Below are 27,967 nucleotides of genomic sequence, written 5' to 3' on the forward strand. Positions count from 1 at the left end.
TACTCATTAAGATGGTGTTGTATTGATTTTAATATTTTTTATGTCAAATACTGTATCTGTAAATAAAAATTGTGATTTTATAAGTTGCCTCACGTTATGCCGATAAAGTCTGCATTTTCTTGAGGGACATATTGTTCCTAAGCTATTTGTACCATTTTCTTAACTTGTAAATGATACAGCTGTTAAACGCAAAATTTCAAAAATAATTCACAATATACAAGGAGAGAGCACTAAAGTAATCAATCTGGTGTGTTCATTGTTTAGTTATTAAATATTTTCAGGCAACAGCGTTTTGATAGCTTTCATAATAGAATATGAGCATATCAGAATATTTTACAGTTTTTTTTGTTCCAAGTAATATCCTGTCACATAACGGCCATCAAGCTATGATTTTTGTATTGGATCCTATCTGGTTTGATAAGTAGCAGCTGAACCATAGTTTATAGCATCTTATCTGTGTGAAACAGAAAGCAGTTACACTTATTTCAGGCTATAGGACAATTAACTAATCTTCAAAATAATTAATGGGAATTGCTGTTTTTTCTTTTGTTTACCAGATTGTAATTTAATTGGAAACGTGACTCCCTATATTGATAACATCAAGTGGTAAGTCCACTTAAATACTGCATTCACATGGGAGTGATAATGTTATTGATCTTATTATGCATGTTTTTATCTAGCACAAAAGTTCCTGCATAATGATTAGTAAATACTTGTGTGAAATTGTCCTTTTTTTCCCAGTAACTACATTTGGCATATACATATACATATATCCTCAGCCGCAGATTTTTGGATTTTGTGTTACGAATCGAACGCAGTGCATGTTTATACACCCAAAACCTCAATTACACACACAGCTTTATTTATTAACTCAGTACAATTTTATCATTTAGATTTACCAGGAATTTTGTTGGGATTGTCTCCATTAATAAAGTTTTTAGTGTATCTGTACCATAAATATAATTTTGATATTTCTCTGGCGGTGGGGGGGGGGGGGGGAGCCCTGTCAGGTAGGCTGTACGGGGCCCAGTGATACCGAACAGCAGACAGATACCCCACTGAGCAAGTGGACTCCTGGAAGAGCCCTCTCTGTCTGGAAGGGGCCTAATGCAAACAGTGACTTTAATAGAGTAATGTTAGGCTTGGCACTACCACTTTTCATATCTAACTATTGATCAGTGAATTCATCCGTCATTGCACAGTGCAGTGGTAAAAGCATTCTGTGGTATGCAGCTTTCTGATTTTACATAGGTGTCACAAAAAAAAAAAAAAATATCTTCTATTTTGATTCCTTAGCAATAGCAACATAACTATCCACACTTAAGTTGCCTTCTAAAAAGGTGATTTTGCCTCAGAGTGACAGATTCGCTTTGACCTGTAAGTGTATGATGGCAAAATTTACATTTATTAGACAATCATTTTGCCACAACAGCCTACATATAATATGTTTATAATGTATAATGAAACTTATTGTATATTAGATTATCAGGAAACATTCCTTGAATTTAACCCCCGTATCTTTTTGCTTTCCTGCCTTTGTCTGCTGAAGAAAAAGATTTGTTCCTTCCTTCTGGATATCTGATAGTATCTACTTCCATAAGAGGTACTGCTACTTGGTGTTAAAGGAACATACAGTATATGCTATAACTGAAGGAAGCAAAATATGGTCAACTAAATTTTCATTTTTTTTTTAAAGATAACCAAGTGTGAATATTTGACCAGTAGTAATAAATGAAAACACATTTCTCAACCATTGTACATTGTACTTGAACACAATATTCTGTACATTGTAGGTATTTTTACCTTAATCTTGGCAACACTTCCAAATTCATGGGGACTTGGAGACAGGCACCGCTGTTGTTTGCATAGCTGTAGATGACATTATGATTTGGGTAAAAAGGAAAGTGTTAGGAATGGGAAATTTATTGTGTTTTTGTATATGCACTATATGGCTAAATGTTTTTGGTGACCCAATCATCACATCATCACAAGCAATGAGTTTTTTGCATATTCTATTTCAAAACCATGGGCAATAGCATAGAATTTGGCTCCTGATTTGCAGCTATAACTGCCTATTCCCTTTTAATAAGGTATCCCATTGGACTTTTGAGTGTGTCTGTTGGAATTTGTGCCCGTTCAGCCAAAAAAAGTATTTGTGAGGTCAGGTATTGATGTTGGACAAGAAGACCTGGCTTGCAACTGACTTTCCAATTCATTCTAAAGGTGCTCAGCACGTGTGATGTGAGAGCTTTGTGCAGGCCACTTGAGTTCCTCTACACCAAATTCATCAAATTATGTCTTTATGGATCTTGCTGTGTGCATAGTTATGTTGAAACAAAAAAAGGCTTTCCCCAAACTGTTGTCATAAGGTTGGCAGCACAAAATGTCCTTGTATGCTGCAACATAACAGTACCCTTTCTTCATTCTGTAAGTTGTAGAATTAACAGTTCACTATACTGGAGACACCTAAAATAACTTGGAGAAGTGTCCACATATTTATGGCCATTCAGTGTAAGTATAATAATCAGGTTATATACAGTATGTTATAAAAGTGCAGCACAACCATGTGATAATCAAAGAATATACAGTTAGGTCCATATATATTTGGACACAGGCACAATTTTAGATATTTATCAAAACATATTCAAGCTATAGTTATATAATGGATATGGGCTGAAAGTGCACACTCTCAGGATTAATTCAAGGAAATGTACATCCAAATTGGAGGAAGGGTTTAGGAATTACAGATCTTAAGACTAACCATCCCCCCTTTTTCAGAATGTACCAAAAGTAATTGGACAATTGAATCAAAAGCTGTTTCATGGCCAGGTATGGGCTACTCCTTTGTTATTTCTTCATCAATTAAGCAGGTAAAAGGTCTGGAGTTGATTCTAAGTGTGGTATTTGCATTTGGAAGCTATTGCTGTGAACCTACATCATACGTACAAAGGAGCTGTCCATGCAACTGAAACAGGCCATTGTAAGGCTTTAAAAATGAAACAAATCCATCAGAGAGATAGCAGCAACATTAGGAGTGGCCAAATCAATGGTTTGGTACATTCTGAGGAAAGAAGAATGCACTAGTTAGCACAGCAACATAAAAAGGCATGGACGTCCACAGAAGACAACAGTGGTGGATGATGACAGGATCCTCTCTATGGTAAAGAAAAACCCATTCACAACATCCAGACAAGTGAAGGACACTCTCCAGGAGGTGGGCATATCATTGTCAAAGTCTACAATCAAGAGAAGACTTCATGAGAGCAAATACAGAGGGTTCACCACAAGGTGCAAACCATTCACAGGCCTGAAGAAAAAAAAGGCAGATTAGAATTTGCCAAAAAACATCTAAAAAAGCCAGATCAGTTCTGGAAAAGCATTCTTTGGATGGATGAAACTAAGATTAATCTCTACCGGAATGATGAGAAGAAAAAAGTGTGGAGAAGGCTTGGAACAGCTCATGATGCAAAGTGCACAACGTTATCTGTATAATATGGTGGAGGCAGTGTGATGGCATGGGCATGCATGGCTTCCAGGGGCACTGGGTCATTGGTGTTTATTGATGATGTGAGAGAAGACAGAAGCAGCCGGATGAATTCTGCAATGTTTAGAGATATACTGTCAGCCCAGATTCAGCCAAATGCAGCAAAGTTGATTGGACGGCGCCTCACAGTAAAGATGGACAATGATCCAAAACACACTGCAAAAGCAACCCAGGAGCATTTGAAGGAAAAGAAGTGGAATATTCTGCATTGGCCGAGTTAATCATCTGATCTCAACCCAATTGAGCATGCATTTCACTTGCTGTGGGCAAAACTAAAGGCAGAAAGACCCACAAACAAAGAACAACTGAAGACCGCTACAGTTGGAGCCTGGCAAAGCATCAGAAAGGAGGAAACTCAGTCTTTGGTAATGTCCATGGGTTCCAGACTTCAGGCAGTCATTGCCAGTAAAGGATTCTCAACAATATATTAAAAATGAACATTTTATTTATGATTATATTCATTTGTCCAATTACATTTGAGCCCCTGAAAATGGAGGGACTGTGTATAAAAATGGTTGCAGTTCCTAAAATTTGTACTTGATATTTATGTTCAACCCCTTGAATTAAAGCTGAAAGTTTGCACTTCAAATTCATTTGTATTGTTTTGTTTTAATTTATTCTGGTGGCATACAGAGCCAAAAGTATGAAAATTGTTCCTGTGTCCAAATATATATGGACCTAACTGTATATGTGCATGATTCACAGAATAATTATAGAAGTACCACATCTCTATAAATAAACACAATATATAATCAAATATGTGGTATTAAATCAGAGGAATAAACACCTCTGTGCAAAAATGATTAATTTAATGGTTAAAGTCTTCTACAATAATTAGCATTGATGTGTAAACACTACAAAATTATTATTAGATCTTTTTTCTTCACGATATAAACAATTCTTTACACACATGCTCATAACTACTTTTTATCCAGTGAAATCTATGTGTGCTCCACCATCTTTTTCTTTGTGTTCTTACCTGGAGATGTTTGACTATAAATAGGTCAAAAAGCAACTTACCCTTTAAAGTGGTTGTCAACCTCAGACATGAAATATGAGCAAATCATATCCCTCTATAGTGTGTAGTTGTCTCAATCCAGAGCACTAAGTGTCATCTCTGTCTGCTGCTTTGTTCCTGTGCTATCAGCATGAATCACTTCTGGCAAGTTTTCTTGACACCAACAGAAATATAGTGACGGGGAGGGACCTCCAGCAGATTGACAGCTTCAGTTCTGTTCCTATGAGCTGTGTGGACGGGGGTGTGTCTCTTCCCTCCAATCAGAACTCTCCTCACTGAACTCTGCAGAGTGTAAGTTCAGCTCTACGGCCCCGTTTTTTCTGAACTGTCTGACAAGCTTGTAAATTCAGCACTTTGAATAGATGTAGAAAAGGGAATACTGTAGTTATACAGGTACAACTTATGTAGGAGGATTTGTTTTATATCTGTGTCACCTGTCATTTCACTGGGTATATTGTATGTATGGGTTTACAACCACTTTAAGGGGCTTCAGCCACCTCCTTGGGATATAACCGAAGTTATCACCAGACCACTCTCTTTACAGATCTTCTGATCAGGCAGCAAAAAAAGTTAAACCTTTGCCAGATGTTTTTCAGCTACAGCCATTCATAAACTAGATTGGGGTTACTGGAGTTATTTTATTAATCTTACCATCTAGCAGCATCCCCCTCCTTTATTCACGTGTGATGTGGGGCAAGGATTGGCCAAGCCTACAGGTGATTGGACTTAAAAAGGCACGACTTTAAAGTTTTGATAGAGATGATTTCAGCGGACCCCCAACGTCATTGCTATTAGTGAAAAGGTGCTAACAGCAAGGAGCAGTTCTGAAAACAAAGTCAGAATATCTACATCTTGTGTGCCTCACTGGTACATCATTACTTTACTCATAAACTGGCTAGACTGTCGTGTCAGTGTATATGGTGAAGAAAAAAGGAATATTAACCCCTTCCCCCCAACAGTACACATATGTGGCCCCATTGGACTGGGCTTTTTTCTGTGGGGCCTTACATATGTGTTACTGGCTTTGTGCTAGGAACCCCCAGCACAGCGTGCTCCCAGCACAGAGACCAGGGTCTCACTGGGAGCCCCAGGTCCCATACTAACAGATCCGAGTCACCAGATTGTTGTGATAGCCTCTGGTTGGCTATCACAGTGATCAGTCACTCTCTGTTTTCTCTCTCTCTGAATGGAGAAGAGAGATACATTGTATCTCTCTCTCTCTCTCTCTCTCTCTCTCTCTCTCTCTCTCTGCAGAGAGAAAAAAGCATAACTGTGTGTAAATAAATAAATAATAATAAAAAAGAAAAAAAATACTTGGATCAAGGTTTGATCAAGGTCAGTGCCAGGCAGGGGCGGACTGACAACTCATGGGGCCCCCGGGCAATAGGGGATCATGGGGCTCCTGTGTTCTCGCCAACAACCAAAAAAGCCTATGAAAAAGCCAATGAAAGGTACCAAGGGCATCTTATGGGGCTAAATTGTGCATAGGCATTAACATTACTTTTGCCCTTAGGCGGGAAGGGATTAATAATTTTGTGTTGTTTACATATTATTAATAATTATTGTAGTGGACTTTACACGTGCAGTTAATAATTTTTTGCAGGTTTTTGTTTCCTTTGAATATCACATATTTGATTATATATTAATTTATTTTGATTTATGGAGTAGTGGTACTTCTATAATTAGTCTGAAGATTACAGACATATCATTTCTTTGATTATGACATGGTTGCGCTGCACTTTTATAACATATAAAAGTCAGTTTGATATGGGAGCACATGTCAGTGTCGGCTGCAAATGGAGGATATACACACAGTGTTGTTTGATAATAGAGAAAGGTATTGATTGTGCAGAGGATTACATGGTCATTACATGATGATTAGGTGTTCACAAACTTTTGATCTTATAATGTACATATACATTTGCAGTCTTTACCAGACAGCTTTCAATCAATGGGAAAAGTGTATCGGTTTTAAAGTGGTTGTGAAGGCTTTCACCATAAGTTCACCTTTGGGTACATGTTACCTGTTTCACCTATTTTTAGGGTGGAACATGTAACATGTTTCCAGTGCTGCAACAGCCGCCGGATTTCCCCCTTCCTGTGACAGCAGTATGGGGAGAAGTTCCCTGCACAAGCTTCCACTTTTTAAACAGAGCACTGCCGTGCGAGGCTCCATCTGCCGGGCCGTATCATTCATTCACGTGTTCTGTGAATTAATGAACTACAAGTCCTGGAAGCCTTAGTGGCTGTCGGCTTGTAGTTCTCAATTAACTACCACGGCGGTGTGGAGCACTGTGGTAGTTCATTGATTCTTCCTGTCATTATATCTGTTTTCCTGTACATCCTACAGATATACTGATCACCTGCATGGTGATCTGCTGATCACTGGTGCAATGTTTTACAGGCTCCTGCAACTAAAAATAATAAATTGACATTTTTGTACCTGCAAAAAATGTGCATTTCTTATTTTTGGTCAAAAGGTGAAGTTGTCCTTTAATGCATTTTCTGCATTAAGGTAAAAAAACTTCTGTTGGCAGCTACTCTCAGCCCCCCAAATACCTACCTGAGCCTGATCTCAATCCAGCACTGTGCCTGACAGCAGGGGTGCTGCCCTCTCGTCTTCCTCACTGGACTCAGGAAAGCAGAGGGAGGCATTGGCTTCTGCTGCTGTCAGTACAATCCAGTGAAGAGAGAGCACAGACATGGGGCTGAACCTCGCCGTGTGTGTCTATAGACACACACAGCGTGGCTCAAAATTAAGTCCGCACATATGCCAACATAGGAAGTGTCTTCCTATAGTGGCACATGGAGAGGAGGAGGAGACAGGAGTGCTGGCTGGGGATGCGAGGAAGAAAAGGATTTGGGCTGCTGAATGCAAAACCATTGCAAAGAGCAGGTAAGTATAACATGTTTTTTATTGAAAAAAAAAAAACTTTACAACCACCTAATTACATGCAGCACATCACAAACGTGAAGACATTTAGTGTATTTCAGCAAAGACATGCATTTTGCTAATACAATTTGAAAGCATACACAACCCCATCTTTTGCTAATATGTAGGCAATGTGCCTTTCTTACAGTATTTTATGCACTGCCTGTTAGCTGCTTAGTTCAACACTGTAGTCATGGGATGTATACAGTGTTCTTGGTTTCTAACTGGCAATTATTGCTGACCAGTCAGGAAATTAGACTAAAGTAAGCTAGAGCACTCAGAAAGATGACTGGATAATTAGAGCATATTGAATATTCAGCTATTTACTGTGACTAATAAAAGCAGTGGGCAGACTTTACTGGTAGCAGTGTGCATCTGGGACACCCTTCTATGGAAGTATCATATTTATGACATTCATCTCGAAGGCAGGGTACACTATTTTAGACCCTGTGGTCTCTGTGGTTCTCTGTGCAATGCAGGCAGAATATTGTTGGTGGGAGGGGCCAGCAGGGTTCTTTTAATATAATCTCCTGAAAACATCACAGCACTCTGCCCAGTGCTCCTCTTAGAGCCCTTGGCCCACCTGAAAGTAATAGGCTTGCTAACATCACAGCACCCTGCTCAGTGCTCCACTCGGAACCCTTGGCCCCCCTGCAAGTAATGGGCTTGCTAACATCAGAACACCCTGCCCAGTGCTCCTCTTAGAGCCCTTAGCCCTCCTGCAAGTAATGGGCTTGCTAACATCACAGCACCTTGCCCAGTGCTCCTCTTGGAACCCTTGACCCCACTACAAGCAATGGGCTTGCTCCTGGGAAGAGTTATTCAAATAACATGATGGATAACTGTCAGCTTTGAAGTGTGGAAGTTCCTAGGCAGGTTGCATTTGCATGAAGACCATCCTAGGTAATGCCCATATGTAATGCTTAGACATCTTATTTGAAAGAACTGAAATCCATTGAATGAAAAGGAGGGCAAGGACAATAAGGTGATGGGATAGAATAGACTAGATTATGCTGATAGTCCTCCAGCCTGGAAATAAAGCAGACTGTATCTGACTTGGTTAAGATTGTAATTTACACATGAGTAAGCAATTTAAGTAAAGAAGAGGAGCCTATACAACTGCTCCAGACTGTAGGTAAATCTGGAGTTCAGCTTTCATGTTGCTCTCTATGGGATATTGTTCAGGAGAGCAGTTCAATGATACTTAGCTCCAACTAGCATTACTAGATATGTTCCAGGATATTCCCCTTAGTGATTTGGGAGGGTATGTGTTGCACCCTCTAGTGTGCTACTAGAATAGTGCAGTGTATCATAAGTAAAATCATTGTGTAAGACTCATGGTAGTTGTATGAGTCCGTGATTGAGGTCAGGTTATTGCAGGTCAGCTGGATAACTCAACAGGTTGTGGCCCATCAGCTCCTCCTGACTCTGGAGGATCATAGAACCTTCCAGAAGTTGGTAAGCAGGAAGGGGTGGAGGCCTTATCCGCATATTCATGGGGGATCCATCCAATCCCAGGCTTGGAGGCCCTGGTAGAGTGGTGGACTAGTCTATAAATATGGGAGAGTCAGATGGAAGATGGAGTTCTCAGGCAACTGTCGGTGCCTTGGAGGGGTGTCCTACATCTGGGGGGCCGACCTCCAGGCTAGGCTCAGGCTGACTTGAGAGGATACATTCAGTGGAGAGGCATGAATGGGATCAAGGCCTGGAGCAGCAGGGAGCAAAGAGGACAGTGTGTGTACAGCAGCACACTCTGGGATCTACAAGGGGAAAGACTGCCACATGCAGCAAGCTTTCCAGGGAAACCACTAGGCTCAATCCTTAATCCTTGTCCCGGAAGATCTTCAGAGAAGTCAGAAGGGCTGGTAGTGCTTGCAGGCTGTGGAGCTGGAAGCAGCTCTATAGGGGAGAGAAGACATCAATGCATGTAGCTACGAGAAGTAAAGTGATTTCTAAGGGGCTGCTAGTTCCTCGCCTGTAAAGGGCAGCTGCTACCAATCCACAACAGCTGACAGCTTTCGGAAAAGAACAGTCCAGGATCTGCCTTTGTACATAGGAAGGAAGTATCCTCCTTCCATTGATTCAAGCCGAATGAGGAAAGACAAAACAGAGGGCACACAGGCCTAGTGCATTACCATAAAAAATGTTTAATAAAGAAAAACGTATGTGTTGTACTCACAAAGAACAGCTGGGTCAACACTGCGCTGAGTAACAGTCCGCAATAGGGAGTATAGACATCCAAAAGGCTGACGCGTTTTGAGGACTTGCCTCTTCCTCATGGGCTCTGAGGAAGAGGCAAGTCCTCGAAACGCGTCAGCCTTTTGGATGTCTATACTCCCTATTGCGGACTGTTACTCAGCGCTGTGTTGACCCAGCTGTTCTTTGTGAGTACAACACATAAGTTTTTCTTTATTAAACATTTTTTATGGTAATGCACTAGGCCTGTGCGCCCTCTGTTTTGTCTTTCCTCATTCAGTATATTTGGATTTCCCCGGTCCATTTGAGGGCAGCAAGGTGTGCATGTTCCAGGACATTTTTAATGTGGTTGTAGCCTGCATCGAGTCCATCCCCAAGCGCAGGAGCATTTGTGTTTGCTGGTTCATTGATTCAAGCCAACTGGGCATCCCATAATCACTATTTCCCTATGCAAGTTGAAATCCCCTAATAAAATAACAAAACCAAGGACTGGCCACTGCATTTGGATGCAAGTCTGTGTGAAAGAAATACTTGTCTGGCTGTGTGGAGGGAAGCTTAGGGATACTCATTACACAGCGGCCCTCATGAGGGTAGCACTACATAGAGACAAATTAATACTTTTCACTATGTCTGCTGGTTCTGACTGATACGGAAGCTTCAAAAACTGAGTTTTTCAGATGCTAGCAAAGCTACTTGATTTCTCTATACCTTGCCAAATAACCCTTGCTCATTCTCAAACCTCTGGATTGACACAAAATACAATAAAAAAATATGCTACATGTTCTTACGGTCATACGGCAAACAATGGGTAAGGCATGTCAGAGCTCAACTCTCCATATAGCAGAGACAAAATCAAGAATTATGCATCATACACTCAAGGAGGAGAACAGCTGAGGGAGCCAATGGTTGAGAAGGATCTGGGTATTCGGGTAGTTCATAGACTTGATAATAGCATGCAATGCCAAGATGCAATTTTGTAAAGTTAGCAAAAAACCTTCTTGTATTAGAAGAAGTATAGACTCCAGAGGGAGAGAGACATTAGTTTGCCCCTGTACAAATCATTGGTAAGATCTCATCTGTTATTGGACACCAGCTCATAAAAAGGATATAGAGGAACTGGAAAAAGAGCAAAGAAGGCCATCCAAATTGATAGCAGGCATGGAGGAGCTCAACTGTGAGGAAAGATTAGCTGAATTAAATGTATTCTGTTTTAAGAAAAAGTAATCAAGAAGGCATATAATAACTATGTATACATTCATATGTGGTCCACAGTGAACGTGGTGTTGAGTTTTTCACTTTCAGGTTATTAACTCCTTCCCGTCATGTGTACACATATATGCAACCTCAAAGAAGCAGATCTTCTCCCATGAAGCAGCATATATTCGTATATATGTTTGTTCTCACTGAGAACCCGAAGTCCTGTTCTAAGGATCAGGAATCAGGAAGCATGATCACCTGATCACTGTGATAGCCTCTGATCAGTCACTGTACAGCCCACCCCTGTGCTTTATTTCCTTTTGAATGGAGAAAAACATACATTGTATCTTTTTATCCTTGCTAGAGGAGAAAAATATAAACAAAAACAAATGTGTGTTTAAAAATAATAAAAGTAGTAATAAAAAATAAACAAAAAATAGGTAGATCAGAGTTTGATCAAGGTATACAGACTATCTGCCATGCTATTACAAACCCTTGCTTGATTTATTGCTTTATACAGTGGTGTCACTTTGGGGGTGCAGGGGGTGTGCACTGCACCCGGGTGGTACCTGCCAGAGGGTGACACCAGAACCAGGACAAGGGGTTCCAATAGCTGCTGGCAGGAGGATTGCGCTCCCCCCTACCTCCAGCTGTGGGACTGGATCTCTTCTTGGTGTAGGTTTCTTGTTGTGTGGGTGGGATGAGGGTGTTGCCAGTTTCAGAGATCCGGCCCACCCCATGCCTGAGTCGCCCCCTCGGCCTGCACCACCCACCTGTCTGCCTGCCTGCCTGTCTGCCCGCCCGCTCAGCTGAACTTCTAGAAGAAGAAGAAGAGAACTGACCAGGAGCAAGTGAGTGCTGAGGTAAACTCAGCTGGCTAGATTGATTGTCATTGCTCCTGTTCCCTGTCCAACACTAGAGCATAGAAAGTAGGGGAATGGGACTGGAGCAGGCTGGAATTGAGGAAGGGGTTAACATTGCTGTGACCTCCAATGCAGGTGGTGGGTGGAGGTCAGCGGCAGTAAAATTTAATCCCCCCTTCCCCCACCTGCATTGGTCTTCATGGTAGTGAATATTAACCCCTCCCCCCCCTCCACCTTGCATTAGCCCTTATGGCAGTGAAAATTTAACCCACCATCCCCTTCTGCATTTGCAGCAATGTCAGTGAAAGTTGACCCCCTTCCCCCACATTGGTGGTCATGGGTGGGGTTAAGTTTCAATGCCACTGACCAACAATGTAGGGGAGGGGGTTAATAATACTGATACCTGTGCTAGGGGTTATTAATGCATCCACTGACAGCAATGCTTGGAGTTATCATGGCATCCTCTGATACCTGTGTTGGGGTTTATTATAGCATCTACTGACACCAATGCTGGGAGTTATCATGGCATCCTCTGATACCTGTGTTGGGGTTTATTATGGCATCTACTGACACCAATGCTGGGAATTATTATGGAGTCCAAATACACCAATGCTGGAGTTTATTAATGCGTCCACTGACACCAGTGCTGGGGGTTAATAATGGATCCACTGAAACCAATATAATTGGAGTTATCATGGCATCCTCTGATACCTGTGTTGGGGATTATTATGGCATCCACTGACACCAATTCTGGGGTTTATTGATGCATCCACTGACACCAATGCTGGGGGCTAATAATACGTCCACTGGCATCAGTGCTGGGAGTTATTATGGAGTCCACAGACACCAATGCTGGAGTTTATTAATGCATCCACTGGCACCAATGCTGGGACTTATTGTGGAGTCCACTGACACCAATGCTGGGGATTATTATTCCGTCCACTGACATAAATTATGGGGGTAATTCTTGTGTCTGGGAAGGGGGGGCACAATTTGACATCTTCATCCTGGGCACTGATTGCCCTTGTCTTACCACTGGCGGACACCAGCAAGTAGGTAGTGATATCAGACTGTGATGGTGTCACCCCCATCTGTTTCAGTGCACTGACCAGATCATTTACAGGGGCCAGTTTGGGGTGCACACTTTGACCACATGCTATCATTCTGAAACTAGCCTGCCCAGCACCCTGCAGGGCACTGTTGCAGGCTAGACAGGAGAAGAGAGCCCGATGCACTAGCCTGCTCAGTGTCTACTGCCCTGTCCTGCTGTCACTGCACAGCGGCAAGACAGAGCACTGTGGCAGGCTAGGGGGGGAGGAGCAGTGCAGATACACTAGCCCACCCAGTGCTCTACAGTGGGGCAAACATATATAGGAAAAAATTATTGGGAGGGTGACACCATGTTTTACCATACTAGGTGACACCAACCCTAGTGACACCACAGGTTTTATGCTTGCTGCCTACTGGATTGCCTGCCCTGCTATTGCTGACCAATTCCTGACCCATTTTGGAACTGGTCTACTTTAGTGTTTCATTTTTTAAATATAAAGTGGAGAACGTTTCCCTATGCCCCCTGCTGCTTGCTGGCATGTGTTTCCTTCATTAGTTATGGAATGTAAAAATATAATAGCCAGTTTTGAGTAGTTCCTGCCTTTTTGGATCAGTAGTCTCTCAACAGAATGCACAGAACCTAAATATGGAAATCATTTGGGTTGATTTACTAAAGGAAAACATTTTTTTTTAGTTTTGGATAGAGTGGATGTGGATTAGAACACCTGTCAGGATTTTATTGTTGTCTGTGCAGCCATTGGATCTTTATCATTGAAAGCAAAAGTAAAATAAAATCCCAAATTTTGGGTTGTCCCCAGAAAAGTAATAGAGGTGGCATCTTCCAACGGGGAAACAGAAACAGATGGCAAAAAAAAAAGAAAACTGACAGGGGTTATAACCCTCCATTACTCTATCCAAAATGAAAAAAAAAATGCCTATAGTTGCTCCAGAACTTAGTACATGAGGTAAAGCGTCACTTTACAAAGAATACCCAATCACATGCAAGGGGAAAAAAAGCAGCATTTTTGCTTGCACGATTGGATGATGGAAGTCAGCAGAGCTCCCCCTCATTTACTAAGCTCTGGAGCAACTTCACTTGCAAAGTGCTCACTGTATGGACCTTTAGTAAATCCACCCCATTACATTTAGTAAATCCACCCCATTACATGCAGTAAAATATACTTATTTTCTCCTGTCATTTCGCCAGATTTTTAGAGACTTTCTTTGTGTATATACAAGCATATACATCATTTGCTGCATAAAACTTCCCAATCACTCCAAACATAATACAATGCACATGCATATCACAATGGTCTAATCCTTTGTTAGAACATATATGTCATATATGTAGTGAGGATACCTTGCTTTTTCACACTTTTTAGAGATATCTTCCCACTGACATAACTGATCTTTTTAGCTATCTATAAAGGGGTAATTCTTCCCAATGACCACAAGCGTGAGGATCATTCTTCCCACTGACCATCACATGAATGTATCATGAGTTGTAATTTTAGCAGGGGTTCCCTGAGACTGAAAAGTTATTTCAAGGGTTCCTCTGTGTTGAAAAGGTTGGGAAAGGCTGCTTGAAAGTGTAGGCCAAACATTATGTTTAATTTTGGATAGAGTAATGGAAGGTTATAACCCCTGTCAGGTTTTTTTTTTCTGCCATTTGTGTCCTCATTGGAAGATGTCCCCCCTATTATTTTCTGGGGACAACCCAACATTTGGGATTTGTTTTTCATTTCACTTTCAATGATAATGGTAAACAGGACAAATAGAAAGGGTGAATGTCCACACTCCACACTATAAGGCTTACCTGTAGGTATAGTAAATACCTCCTAAACATGCACTGTTTTTGAAATTATGACTTTAGCAGTGCCAGCTATGTCACTGGAGTATATGCACTGCGCTCTCAATGGACAGCGTGCATGGGAGTGACGACATTGCGGCTCAGCCAGTCAAATGGCCACAGCCCCCGAACCCGGAAGGAAGACCAGGTAAAGATAAAAGCGGAGACAGCTGGAGGGCTTCGTTTTCAGGTAAGTCTTTCATAATGTGCTAGTATGCTAGTGTACTAGCACATTATACTCTTACCTTGCAGGGAGAAGATTTGTTTTGTTTATAAATGTCAAATATTGAATGAGAAGACTATCAAAACTTACACACATACACCATATTGCCAAAAGCATTGGGACACCCCTCCAAATCATTGGATTCAGGTGTTCCAATCACCTCTATGGCCACAGATGCATAAACTCAAGCACCTAGGCAGGCAGACTGCTTCTACAAACATTTGTGAAAGAATACGTTGCTCTCAGGGTTTCAGTGCATTCAAGCGTGGTACCGTGATAGGTTGCCACTTGTGCAATAAGTCCATCCATGAAATTTCCTTGCTACTACATTTTCCGCGGTCAGCTGTTAGTGGTATTATAACAAAGTGGAATCAACTGGGAACAACAGAAATTCAGCCATGAAGCGGTAGGCCACGTAAAATGACAGCGGGGTCAGCACATGCAAAGAAGTGCAAAGAAGTCGCCAACTGTCTGTAGAGTCAATAGTTCAAGATCTCCAAACTTCATTTGGCTTTCAGATTAGCACAACAACAGTGCATAGAGAGCTTCATGGAATGGGTTTCCATGGCCGAGCAGCTGCATCCAAGTCTTACATCACCAAGTGCAATGTGTCGGATGTAGTGGTGTAAAGTACGCCACCACTGGACTCTAGAGCAGTGGAGAAGTGTTCTCTGGAGTGACGGATCATGCTTCTCTAACTGGCAATCCAATGGACATATCTGGGTTTGGTGGTTGCCAGAAGAACAGTACTTGCCTGACTGCTATGTGCCAAGTGTAAATTTTGGTGGAGGGGGGATTATGGTGTGGGGGTTGTCTTTCAGGGGTTGGGCTTGGCCCATTACTTCCAGTGAAGAGAACTCTTAAGGAGTCAAGACATTCTGGACAATTTCATGCTCCCAACTTTGTGGAAACAGTTTGGGGATGGCCCCTTCCTGTTCCAACATGACTGCGCACCAGTGCACAAAGCAAGGTCCATAAAGACATGAATGAATGAGTTTGGGGTAGAGGAGCTTGACTGTCCTGAACAGAGTCCTGATCTCAACCCGATAGAACACCTTTGGAATGAATTAGAGCGGATACTGCGAGCCAGGCCTTCTTGTCCAACATCAGTGCCTGACCTCACAAATGTGCTTCTGGAAGAATGGTCAATCATTCCCATAGACACCCTGCTCAACCTTGTGGACAACCTTCCCAGAAGAGTTGAAAATGTTATAGCTGCAAAGGGTGGGCCAACTAAATATTGAACCCTATGGGCTAAGACTGAGATGCCATTAAAGTTCATGTGCGTGTAAAGGCAGGCATCCCAATACTTTTGGCAGTATAGTGTATATAAATATCCTATACATAACATTGTATTTTTTAATGGTAGAAGGATATTTATATATGTGTGTGATTTTTTATACTATTTTCATTCAGTATTTGACATTTATAAAGATATTTTGAATTTACTTAATTTAACTTAGTTGTTTTTGATACACCACAAGTGTCCTGTGAAAGCAGCTTCCCTTTGACTAGTATTCTAGTCATCTTTTTTCTTTTGTATTAATACATATGCTGCAGGGACCGTACTGCCTTAGTGAATTGGCATATTTCTATGGCTTAAACTAATATACCTCTTTAACCTCCCTAGCGGTATGATTCTGTCCATATTTCTGTGCTGAAAGTGGTACATTTTTCTGCATGGAAATATGTATTTTTTTATTGTAGACCTGTAATTTTTAGGAATAACTCACTGAAATCTGTCCGAACAAGAGTCTAGTAAATATCCCGGGTAGGATAAAACTTGAAACACGAAATTGCTTGGTGGCGGAATGGATGGAATTATTGTACGCAAATTCCGCTAATGGAAGGAGTGATGTCCAGTCATCCTGTGAATATGAGGAGAAGCATCGGCGATATTGCTCCAGAGTTTGGTTTGTCCTTTCCGTTTGTCCATTTGTTTGCAGGTTATAAGCAGTGGAAAAGCGTAACTCAATCTCTAATGCCTCACACAGAGCTTTCCAAAATTTGGATGTGAACTGCACTCCTCCATCAGACATAATATTCAGGGGAAAGCCATGTAGTCTTACGATCTTCTTGATGAAAGCGGAGGCAGTTTCCATGGCAGAAGGAGTCCCTTTGAAGGGAATGAAGTGGGCCATCTTGGACAGGCGATCAATTACTACAAAAATAGTTGTGAATCCCTCAGATGGGGGAAGTTGGACAATAAAGTCCATGGAGATCATACTCCAAGTTTTTCTGGTACGGGCAAGGATTCGAACAGGACCCAAGTCTTGGCTTTATCAGACTTGTTCCTCAGGCAGACAAGATCTCACATAGTCCTGGCAATCCTTTGCTGTGTTTGGCCACCAGAAAGAGCGAGAGAACAAATCTGAAGTTTTGTGAATCCCAAAGTGACCTGCTAAGGGATGGTCGTGACATCTCTGGAGAAGAAGAGTCCGAAGTTTTTCAGGCACAAAGATTTGTTCCTTGTGGAAGTACAGACCGTCCTTTAATTGCAGGTGCATATTTATGGGAGGTGGATGATTTTCCAGGGCTTCTTTTATCTGCGTTACAAGGTCTGTCTGGAGAAGTAAGAAGTTTTTGGCTGGTAAAATTGTGTCGTGTTCAGACTGCACAATTGGGTCGGGAAACATACGGGAGAGTGCGTCAGGTTTCCCATTCTTTGATCCGGGACGGTATGTCAGATGGAAGACGAAGCAAGAGAAAAATAGTGCCCATCTTGCTTGTCGTGGCCTGAGGCGTTTTGCTGTTTTCAGATACTCTAGGTTTTTATGATCCGTGAAGATGAGAATAGGATGGGATGCTCCCTCTAGTAAGTAGCACCATTCTTCCAATACTGCCTTGATGGCTAGTAACTCTCTTTCCCCCACATCATAATTCCGTTCAGAAACACTTTGGCCTTGCTACAGCTTACTGAGCATAGATTCCGCTGTTTGGCGCCTGGAAGGGATCAGCATAGATTTGTGCCATTGCTGTAAAAAATTAGTCCACTGAAGTTAGGGCCGGATCATGTTGTTCACGGAGATGGTATGTCCAGGACTGAGGTTCATTTCTAAGAAGTGTGAAGTGTGATGATAAATCCCACTTTAGTATTTGATGAAGAGAAGGTCCTGGGAAGCAGGGTGAAATATAACTCACAGGAGTTACGAAACGTCCTGAACTTCCGGCGGTCTCCTGTAAAGAACTCAGGTGTAGGCACCCGGGGTTCCAGTAGGGTAGAGGTTTCAATGATCATACTGGTCTCTGTTTGAGTGGCTGCATCATAGATTGCCATGAGATCTGTGTCTGTGAGGACATTAGAGTCGGTTAACAGTTTACTCTCCAGGTGTTCGAAGTTTTTCTGCAGATCGTGTCTCACGTTAAACAAGGTAGTTACTGTTTGGCGAATGTCCCCCAGTTGCGAGGCCTCCCTTTCAGACTCCATCATTGGCTGACTGGTACTGTCACGTACCTGATGGGAGACTGAATTGACAAGGTCGGCCTCACTTGTGTCACTAGCCCTGACCCCGCTGAGGTTGGAACAGAGGTAGTCTAGGGACCAGAGGGACAAGAGCGCCACTGGTTGTTGCTTGCGGCTCTTGCAGATGATGACCTTGATAGGCAGAGTATGCTCTGATTTGGGCACCATAGAAATAGACCAGGCAGGTTCAGTGGATTGCCAGATGTGCAGCAGAGCAAGGTAGGTAGCAAGGACACAGGACTGGAGCAGAGTCATAGGATAGCCGGGGTCATAAACAGTCGGGCAGCGCGGTACAGAATCAGAAGGAGAAGCCAAAGTCAGGAGCAGAGCCGAAGTCAGGAACCAGGAGCAGGAGAGCAATCGGAGTCGGGTCAGGAACAAGCTGGGACAGCAACAATGGAATCGTACAGGAGCAAGCAGCACAGGGGGGAGCTGAAGACCAGTCAGCACTGAATCTGAGCAGAGGCACTCCTTAAATGGCCCGCCTGGTGACAATCTTTGCCGTGAGTGTGCACGTGTGCGTGCATGTGCGTGATCGTGCATTCCTGCGTGCCTGCGCACAACCGGCAATTCTTCTGCGGAATCTCTTTTGCGCATGTGCGTTCCTGATCACGATTTTTCATGCCGGAAATCCCTCACACTGAATATTTATGTGATCTCGGCCAATCAATGAGGGAGGATGCCTGCTAGGTGACTGAGGAGTGCATACACTGTCTGGGACTTGGAGCATCTGGGTTCTTGTCCAGGAGAAGTTCCCGGTCTGAAGCGCAGCAGTCCTGAGCAGGTATTGCTGCAGTTTTACAGGAGCTCATCAAGCTCAGCCAGAGCGGGGGGAGGGGGGGCTATTTTCTGAACATACTGGAACTGATTGAGGGATTTCACTGGGGATCTTGTGTGGGAGTTCACATCTGTCTGATACTGGAAAAAGGCATCCGAGTATCCAGGGACATTGTGAGTGCAGACCTGAGTGTGGAATCCTAGCAACTGTTTGCTGCCACTATCCCTCTGTGCATCAGTGCCAGTCCTTGCTTGGATTGGGATTTTCCTTTTTGGGGTGTCATTGCCACTCATCCCTTTAGTTGCTTCTAGGGGGACTGTTCAAAGAAGTTTAAACAAAGTGAAGAGTGTCCTATAATAATTGCACTCTTTTTTCTGGAGTATTCCTCAGCTCCCTGTACCCTAACCAAATGCCACATACAGTAAGGCATCAAAAGATACCCCTAGACTGATCACTGAGCCATGACTGTGGTGGTGTGCCTGGCTAACTTTACATTAACTAGGAAAGAGAACCTGGGACTACTTAGCAGGCCATTTCGGGGGTGAACATTACCCAGATATAATTCACATGAAATGTTATGGATGCAAATGTTATACATGAAGATACAGGCTGGCAGTGGTTCTTACCCATAAAGACATTCTTCTGTAAATGGCAAATGCACAATTAAAATAAAAACCTCCCCAGTGTTCTGTAAATAGCCTTGGCGCAGAAAAAAAACTAAACTTCTCCAGTTATCAACAATAATATCAAATGTCAGCAGATTAGTTGAAATCTTGAAATTAGCAGAAATTGCTAACGATGTCACAATTTTTAATCAAAAAAAGTGCTTGGACACTTTTTGGTTATTATCTTTAGATGCAAAAAAGGTGATGTCAGTGCAGAACTAAATTTTAAAAAAGCAGTTCTAACATCATAAGTATTAGCCAGATTTGTGTATATAGCCACATCTTTAAATATCAGCGACATAATTATATTTACATATACACATACAGTATTTGCTGTAGTGTATAGGTTGCCGTGCATTTTGCTGTTAATTAGACCAGAACCTTCATAACCTTTTGCCAAACCACAACTATAATTTTGACTCAACATGGTTTCTGGTAGATGCTAGTGTTTTCAGATACCCAGAAATGTCTTGTCATGTTTCCACATATAGATTAAATCTACCTACACTTACAGTATCTCACAGAAGGTAGTACACCCCTCACATTTTTGTAAATATTTTATTCTATCTTTTCATGTGAAAACACTGAAGATATGACACGTTGCTACAATGTAAAGTAGCAAGTGTACAGCTTGTATAACAGTGTAAATTTGCTGTCACCTCAAAATAGCCCCAGACCATGACACTCCCACCACCATGCTTGACTGTAGGCAAGACACACTTGTCTTTGTACTCCTCACCTGGTTGCCGCCACACATGCTTAACACCATCTGAACCAAATAAGTTTATCTTGGTCTCATCAGACCACAGGACATGGCTCCAGTAATCCATGTCCTTAGTCTGCTTGTCTTCAGCAAACTGTTTGCGGGCTTTCTTGTGCATCATCTTTAGAAGAGGCTTCCTTCTGGGATGACAGCCATGCAGACCAATTTGATGCAGTGTGCGGCGTATAATCTGAGCACTGACAGGCTGACCCCCCCCACCCTTTCAACCACTGCAGCAATGCTGGCAGCACTCATACGTCTATTTCTCAAAGACAACCTCTGGATATGATGCTGAGCATGCGCACTCAACTTCTTTGGTCGACCATGGCGAGGCCTGTTCTGAGTAGAACCTGTCCTGTTAAATCGCTGTATGGTTTTGGTCACCATTCTGCAGCTCAATTTCAGGGTCTTGGCAATCTTCTTATAGCCTAGGCCATCTTTATGTAGAGCAACAATTCTTTTTTTCAGATCCTCAGAGAGTTGTTTGCCATGAGGTGCCATGTTGAACTTCCAGTGACCAGTATGAGAAAGTGAGAGCGATAACACCAAATTTAACACACCTGCTCCCCACTTGGGAGGGAAAATGGCTGATTGGACCCAATTTGGACATTTTCACTTAGGGGTGTACTCACTTTTGTTGCCAGTGGTTTAGACATTAATGGCTGTGTGTTGAGTTATTTTGAGGGGACAGCAAATTTACACTATTATACAAGCTGTACACTCACTACTTTACATTGTAGCAAAGTGTCATTTCTTCAGTGTTGTCACATGAAAAGATAGAATAAATATTTCCAAAAATGTGAAGGGTGGACTCTTCTGTGAGATACTGTATATGCCAGAACCTTTGCTTTACCCACACCTCTGCAGTCCTACCAGTGGTCATCAGTACTGTATACCATTTTTTCAGGGGGCTAGGTATAGACTTCCCTATTTTAAGTGATAGATAAATTCTAACAACCTTGCAATTTGGAAGGAGTTAATATAGTTACATTTTTGTCTCAGTTTTACAATCCCTCAGCATCCTCAGATTTTCTTTAGTTTGCTATTCACATTCTGCTATGTTTCACAAGATTTCCCATATATTTTCTACTATAGTTACAGATAGGAAGATACAAAACAGACCTTCTATGCTGTACTACCAGATCACAGGCCTGGGGTGGCAATGAGGATATTTAAGATCAACACTCCAGAACCAGCCCAAATAGTGCCATCAGTTCTAAAATTGTATGTATAGGCAAAACTTTTTTTTGTTTTACATGTGGATAGAGTAAAGGAGGGTTAAAACTAGGGTTGCAACTATACCCTTTTTTTTACCAGTGAGTACGAGTGCCAATACTTTCGGCCAAGTACTTGTTGATATTGATTACCGATACTTTGCGGTTCAATTTGCTTCAGTACAAAATATATGGACACAAACTGCACCACAAAGAATAGCATGTGATTTGAACAGGAATGCGATTCCTGTCCAAATCGCATGCAGTTTCCTCACTGCTCCTGTGTGAACCCAGGCTGTCATAGAGTTCCCACAGGAGCAGTGAAGGGAGGTTTCCCGCAGCGGAGAGTGGGCATGTGGGGATGTATACTATGGTGGCAGATGCTCCATATTCTCAGTGGTAGGAGAGAAAGCCTCTTCAAACGTCTGGGGATTTGAAATCCCTGCCGCTTTCTCTCTTTTCCTAGCAGCGATGACAGGCTAGACGTCATTTGATTGGCCAGCATTGTCCATGTAATGGTGCTGACCAATCAAAAGTCCTCTAGCCTGAATTGTTATCCCTGCAAGGAGAAAAGAGCAAGTGCCAGGGATTTCAAATCCCCGCTGCTTTCTCTCCACTCCTACCACTGAGAATATGGACCATCTGCTTCCATAGTAATTATCCTCGCATGCCCACTTTCTGCTCGGCATGGGATCCCTGCAGGGAGGTTTCCTGCACCACTCCTGTTTGGCTAGGACAAGCCTGGGTTCACACTGAAGCAGTGGGGAAACCACATGCGATTTAGACAGGAATCGCATTCCATTTCAAATCGCATGCTAATCTTTGATCCCGCATTCCCTGATAAGCACTTGGCAGCCAGACACACAATATTTCCACACACTTGAGTCAGTAAACAGGCTGTGCAACTCTTTTTTTTTTTGGGTAGAACATGGATAGGATGAGCGTAAGCCTCCACATGAGGCTTTCTGTGAATGCAATGCTCCGTGAGAGTAGAACAGAGGTCCCCCAGACAAGCAATAGCCAGGACCCCAATAAAGGTGGTTGCATTTTCATGCAGATCTTCCAGGGATGCCACAGCCCTCAGGCTGGGTCTTGTTTCCCCAGGAACAATAGACCTTCTGCTCCGGACTCTAGCCCATTTATACTCCCCTCAGTCCCCTGCTGGTCATCTACCACATTGACCAGGGCTTAGCTGCGAGATACAGTATTAACATGCAGGCTGGGATCATTCTCCCACCCACTATGTCCTAGTGTCCCCTGGGAGACAGGAGGAAATAATTGATCCCATAACTACAGAGCCCAGAGCAGACCTAACTAATCAAATTGTATTGGGATGTCCCTCCAAATCATTGTATGCAATGGTCTCCATGGCCACAGGTGTATAAAATCAAGCACGTAGGCATGTAGGCTGCTTCTACAAACATTTGTGCAAAAATGGGGCTGCTTTCAAGAGCTCAGTGAATTCAAGTATGGTACCGTGATAGGTTGCCACCTGTTAGTGGTATTATAACAAAGTGGAAGCAACTGGGAACAACAGCAATTCAGACACGAAGTGGTAGGCCACGTAAAATGACAGAGCGGGGTCAGTGCATGCTGAAGCACACAGTGCGCAAAAGTAGCCAACTGTCTGCAGAGTCATTAGCTAAAGACCTCCAAACTTCACGTGACCTTCAGATTAGCACAACAACAGTGCATAGAGAGCTTCATGGAATGGGTTTCCATGGCTGAGTACCTGCATCTAAGCCTTACATCACCAAGTGCAAAGTTAAGTGTAAAGACTGTTGGAGGGGGGAATATGGTGTGGGGTTGTTTTTCAGGGGTTGTCCAGTAAAGGGAACTCTTAAGGCGCTAGCATACCAAGACATTTTAGACAATTTCATGCTCCCAACTTTGTGGGAACAGTTTGGGGATGGCCCCTTTCTGTTCCAACATGACTGCGCACCAGTGCACAAAGCAAGGTCCATAAAGACATGGATGAACGAGTTTGGGGGGGAGGAGCTTGACTGTCCTGCATAGAGTCCTGACCTCAACCCGATAGAACACCTTTGAGATGAATTAGACTGGGAGCCAGTCCGACATCAGTGCCTGAGCTCACAAATGTGCTTCTGGAAGAATGATCAAACATTTCCATAGACACACTTCTAAACCTTGTGGACAAGAAGAGTTGAAGCTGTTATAGTTGCAAAGGGTAGGACAAGTCAGTATTGAACCCTACGGACTAAGACTGGGATGGCATTAAAGTTCCTGTGCTTGTAAAGGTTGGCGTCCCAATACTTTTGGAAATATAGGGTATATTAACTTTCATCATCCCTGTATATGTTGAAATGTGTTACTTTCAATTGGGATGCATTATAGTGTATTTAAAGCCAAAACGTTTTATTAGTTTTGGATATAATGTGGAAGATTGAGAATCTCTGTCAGGTTTTTATTGCTATAGATATGGATTTCCAGTGGGGAGATTTACCCTCGCTATTGGTCCTTGTTGCTATTTTCTCAGTACCGGTAGTGGTGAGAAATCAGTATTCTTAACCCTTCTCTACTGTACTGTAACTTTGCTCTTTACATAGTAAATGCTAAGACGTTTCAAAAACACCACGCTTGATGCCTTATTTGCATTTGATGCAGACAGTTTGTCTTGGGTATTATTTCTAAAAGAACAATATGGTACACAGTGCACAAAATACACAAAATATAACTGAAATCATAATACCTCCTGATAACATTGTGTACAATAAATACCTTGCTGCTGCGTAGACATATAACTCTAGAGGAGATCAACTTTCTGCATTTACAGTGGAGGCTGAGTGCTGAAAGCAAAGCTATTTCATTTGGTCTGAAAGCTGTGCCTAATGAATGACTCTACTTAGCTACTGCTCATTATATCATCCAAGTTTTGGCACGTCATCACAAGTAAGTGGTTATGTTTCCCACAGCTACATTATGGGTTTAAGACCAGAAGTAACAATATTAAACCGCATATTTGTTTTATTTCTGAATAGGTAAGCTTTTTTTCTTAAACATGCACTTTTTTTATTATTTTGAGAAGAAACATGCTGTATTTCAAGTCTCCAATGGGCTGAACATTCTTTGGTAAAAGCATAGATAAACCAAATTTTGTTTAAGACTGGTTAGGTGTACTCCCAGAATGATTAAGAACGGAGAAGAAATTTTATTGATTTATCTGCATTGTTCCAGAGATGTGAAAAGTTGAGCTTCATAATTCAGTTCTTCTCTGCTGAGTGGATGTTCTCTTCTGTCTCAGGATAATAGCACATTAAGCAAACAGAGAAGTAACTCCAATCAAGTGCAGACATCTATGAAAGCTGCAGTACAGCTAAAGCACATAATAGCAGTTGGAGATATTGCTAGACCTGAACGAAGATGGCTGTTGATTTTGATCTAAGCTTTATGAAGGAACTCGAAAGAGAAAAGGTACTTGACGTCTTGTATCGAGACCAGGCACTTCGAAAATCAGAGGATGAAAGAATAAGGTATTGTGGATTTTTTTATTATTATCTACTATTCATACTACAATAATGGGTGCTGAAATAAAAAAAATAAAAAAAGGTAAAAGTGTATCTTTTTTGTACATCGTTAATAAATAATGTATAGCTAAAGAAGGCATTTAAAAGTGTGAAATTCCTTATCCAGTTAGTTAGTAGTCCTACAAACAGCTTTCTACATCTGAAACTAGAAGGTTAAATACCGTTTTTCAGCAATAGAAAACAATATGGGTGGTCATGAAAGCATGTATACTTGTACAGAAAAATATTTATTAATACATTCATATTACTTTTCAATGTTACCTATGTTCATGTTGGTGATGTTTTAGGTCAATGACATGAAGAGGATCTGTGGCTGTTTAAATTATCCTGTTTGTTGGCACAGGGGCCCTGGGTTGCACAGGGGACACAGATACCGAAGGCACAGAAGAGCTGATAGTGCTGGAGACACTGAGATTGCAGGGGGTCGCTGGTGGCAGAGGTGTGCAGGGGTCACTGGAGGCAGTGAAGTGCAGGGGTGAATGGAGGCACAGGAGTTACCATAGTCTTTGGAGATACGGGAGTGCAGTGGTCATTAATGACACAGTGTAGTATATTGTAAATATAATTTTATTTTTACATATATATGTTCCTGATGTGCATGACATGCATACATATTAAAAGATAGGTCTTCAAGATTGACAGAAGGTTATTCCTATGCCAATTCTAAAAATGGTAATTGGCCAAATGGGTGATTGTTTACTGTCCTGAGTAAAGAGAGTTCTAAACAATATAGCTGGCCTTAACTGGTCTTTTCATCTTGATTAAAAATAAAAGTGTTTTGTCAGCCAATCAGAAACTGCTCCAAGGTTAATAACTGGTTATTCAGGCGGGGAAGGAGTTTTAGAGGGGTCATGATCTAGAGATGATCATCATAATGAAAGCACAGGTCTAAATTATAACACAAATTATTGCATACATAGAAGCTACCTACAGTAGGTGCATATTGTAGATTGAACATATATGCTGGATAGTGTAGTGCCTCTATGCTTGCTGTGACAGAAAAAGACTAAGTATTTTGAATGGGACCCTGAAGGTTGATGTTCATTGTATTATTTGCAAATACTCTGTGGACTCTGTTCTTTGTTGACATCCAATAAATGCGAACCTCTCTGGAGAACCAAGTTGCTGTAGGAAAATGTTTTTTTTTTTTAGAGGAGTTTTGCATTCCACATTGCACACTCTAGCCTCAACAACAATAATTATAACAATAATTTTCAATCCTCATTCACTATATGACAACATATTGGTGCTGTGACTTGGATGACAACACACAGGAGTACAAGGGGTCAATGGAGGTACAGGAGTGCAGGGGTCAGTGGGTGCACTGGGTTTGTTGGGGTACTCAGGGGTCACAGAGTCACTGGAGGCACAGAAGTGCTAGTGTCACTAGAAACAGTGAGATTGCCTGGGGGTTACTGGAGGCACATGAGTACAGGGGTCAATGGAGTACACAGGGGTCACAGTCATTCAATTGCATGGGGAACACAGGGGGTTGACACTGAAGGCATGGGATAGCCTTAACTTAGGTGTAGTGACATGGTGCTTGAACACCGAGTCGTATGTTGCTTCACCATTTAAAGCAGGCACCAATTAGGAGTGCTGGTTCCTCATTAACCACACTGTCAGTATGCTCAAAGTGTAACCGAAAAGTGTTGGCAGCTATGTGCTGGAGAGGACACTTGGCGCTGGATTGACAAAAAGATGAGTGTAACACAAACACAACATACACATGTTTACACATGTTTACACTGCATACAGAACAATAACTGGAAACCATTGTGTAATGGCCCAATTCAGGTCATAATCCAAAAGGGTTAGTGATTATGCCAATACTCTTATGGATGTTAATGTTATTCTTTGGAATTAAAATTTTGTGTGTTATACAGACAACTCTGGAACTTCATATACCAAAACAAATGTCAGCTAACCAGACTAAAAATGCTTGGTATATTCCTCTTGCCATTTCCGTTCCTCTTAACTGAATGTTTGTTTAAAGAGTATTCCTATACAATATGCACAAAATAGTGTATGCAAGCCTTAAAGAAACCTTTCCCTTTGCCAATGTTTACAGAAATGACTGCCAAACACAGTATATACTACTAAACGTTACACAGCGGTGCATTTTCAGAAAAATAAAAACTCTGCTCTAGTCTGTCCTCTGATACCCAGTTGTTTCCCCATTGGGCTGGGTAAACTTGAATCCAGTTGGCACTTCAACCATTCCTGTGATGGTCACATTCCACTACTCTGTGCTGAGCAGTAGGCATATATGGGTGATCAAGAGTTGTTAGGGGTGGAGGTGAGTGCTTTTAGAAGCTGTTAGGCAAAAAGTCAAAATTTGCATACACAGTAATTAACAGTCTGCTTAGGCTGAAAAATTTTGGAGAGAAGAGTGGGTTTGAAACAACTGATGAAATTGATCATAAGCTCTACAGTGTTTAAGGCTCGGTTCACACTACTATGATATGATTATGAATGGATTCTGCATTTTGGATGTGGTTTGCCTATTCTATGGCACCAAATTACATAGTAACATAGTTAGTCTGGCTGAAAAAAGACAAACGTCCATCCAGTTCAACCATTAAAAAAAAAAAAGTTATAATCCTATACCCACAGGTGATCCAGAGGAAGGCAAAAACCCCAGCAAAGCATGATCCAATTTGCTCC

The 27,967-nt window shown here is 42.0% G+C and overlaps 1 protein-coding gene across 1 annotated transcript in view; it reads left to right on the forward strand.

The window, feature by feature from the left end:
* Positions 1–555: 555 nt before the first annotated feature.
* Positions 556–27,967, forward strand: part of SYTL3 (synaptotagmin like 3) — an 85,801-nt gene continuing 58,389 nt past the window's right edge. The window contains exons 1-2 of the mRNA XM_089676283.1: positions 556–606; positions 25,018–25,246. Coding sequence (XP_089532409.1) covers positions 25,137–25,246 — 110 coding nt within the window. The 5' untranslated portion in view covers positions 556–606; positions 25,018–25,136. The remainder of the gene's footprint in view (positions 607–25,017; positions 25,247–27,967) is intronic.

This window comes from Staurois parvus, unplaced genomic scaffold, assembly GCF_062004578.1.
Source record: "Staurois parvus isolate SC_StPar_1 unplaced genomic scaffold, SC_StPar_1.0 ptg000165l, whole genome shotgun sequence".
Classification (NCBI taxonomy): domain Eukaryota; kingdom Metazoa; phylum Chordata; class Amphibia; order Anura; family Ranidae; genus Staurois; species Staurois parvus.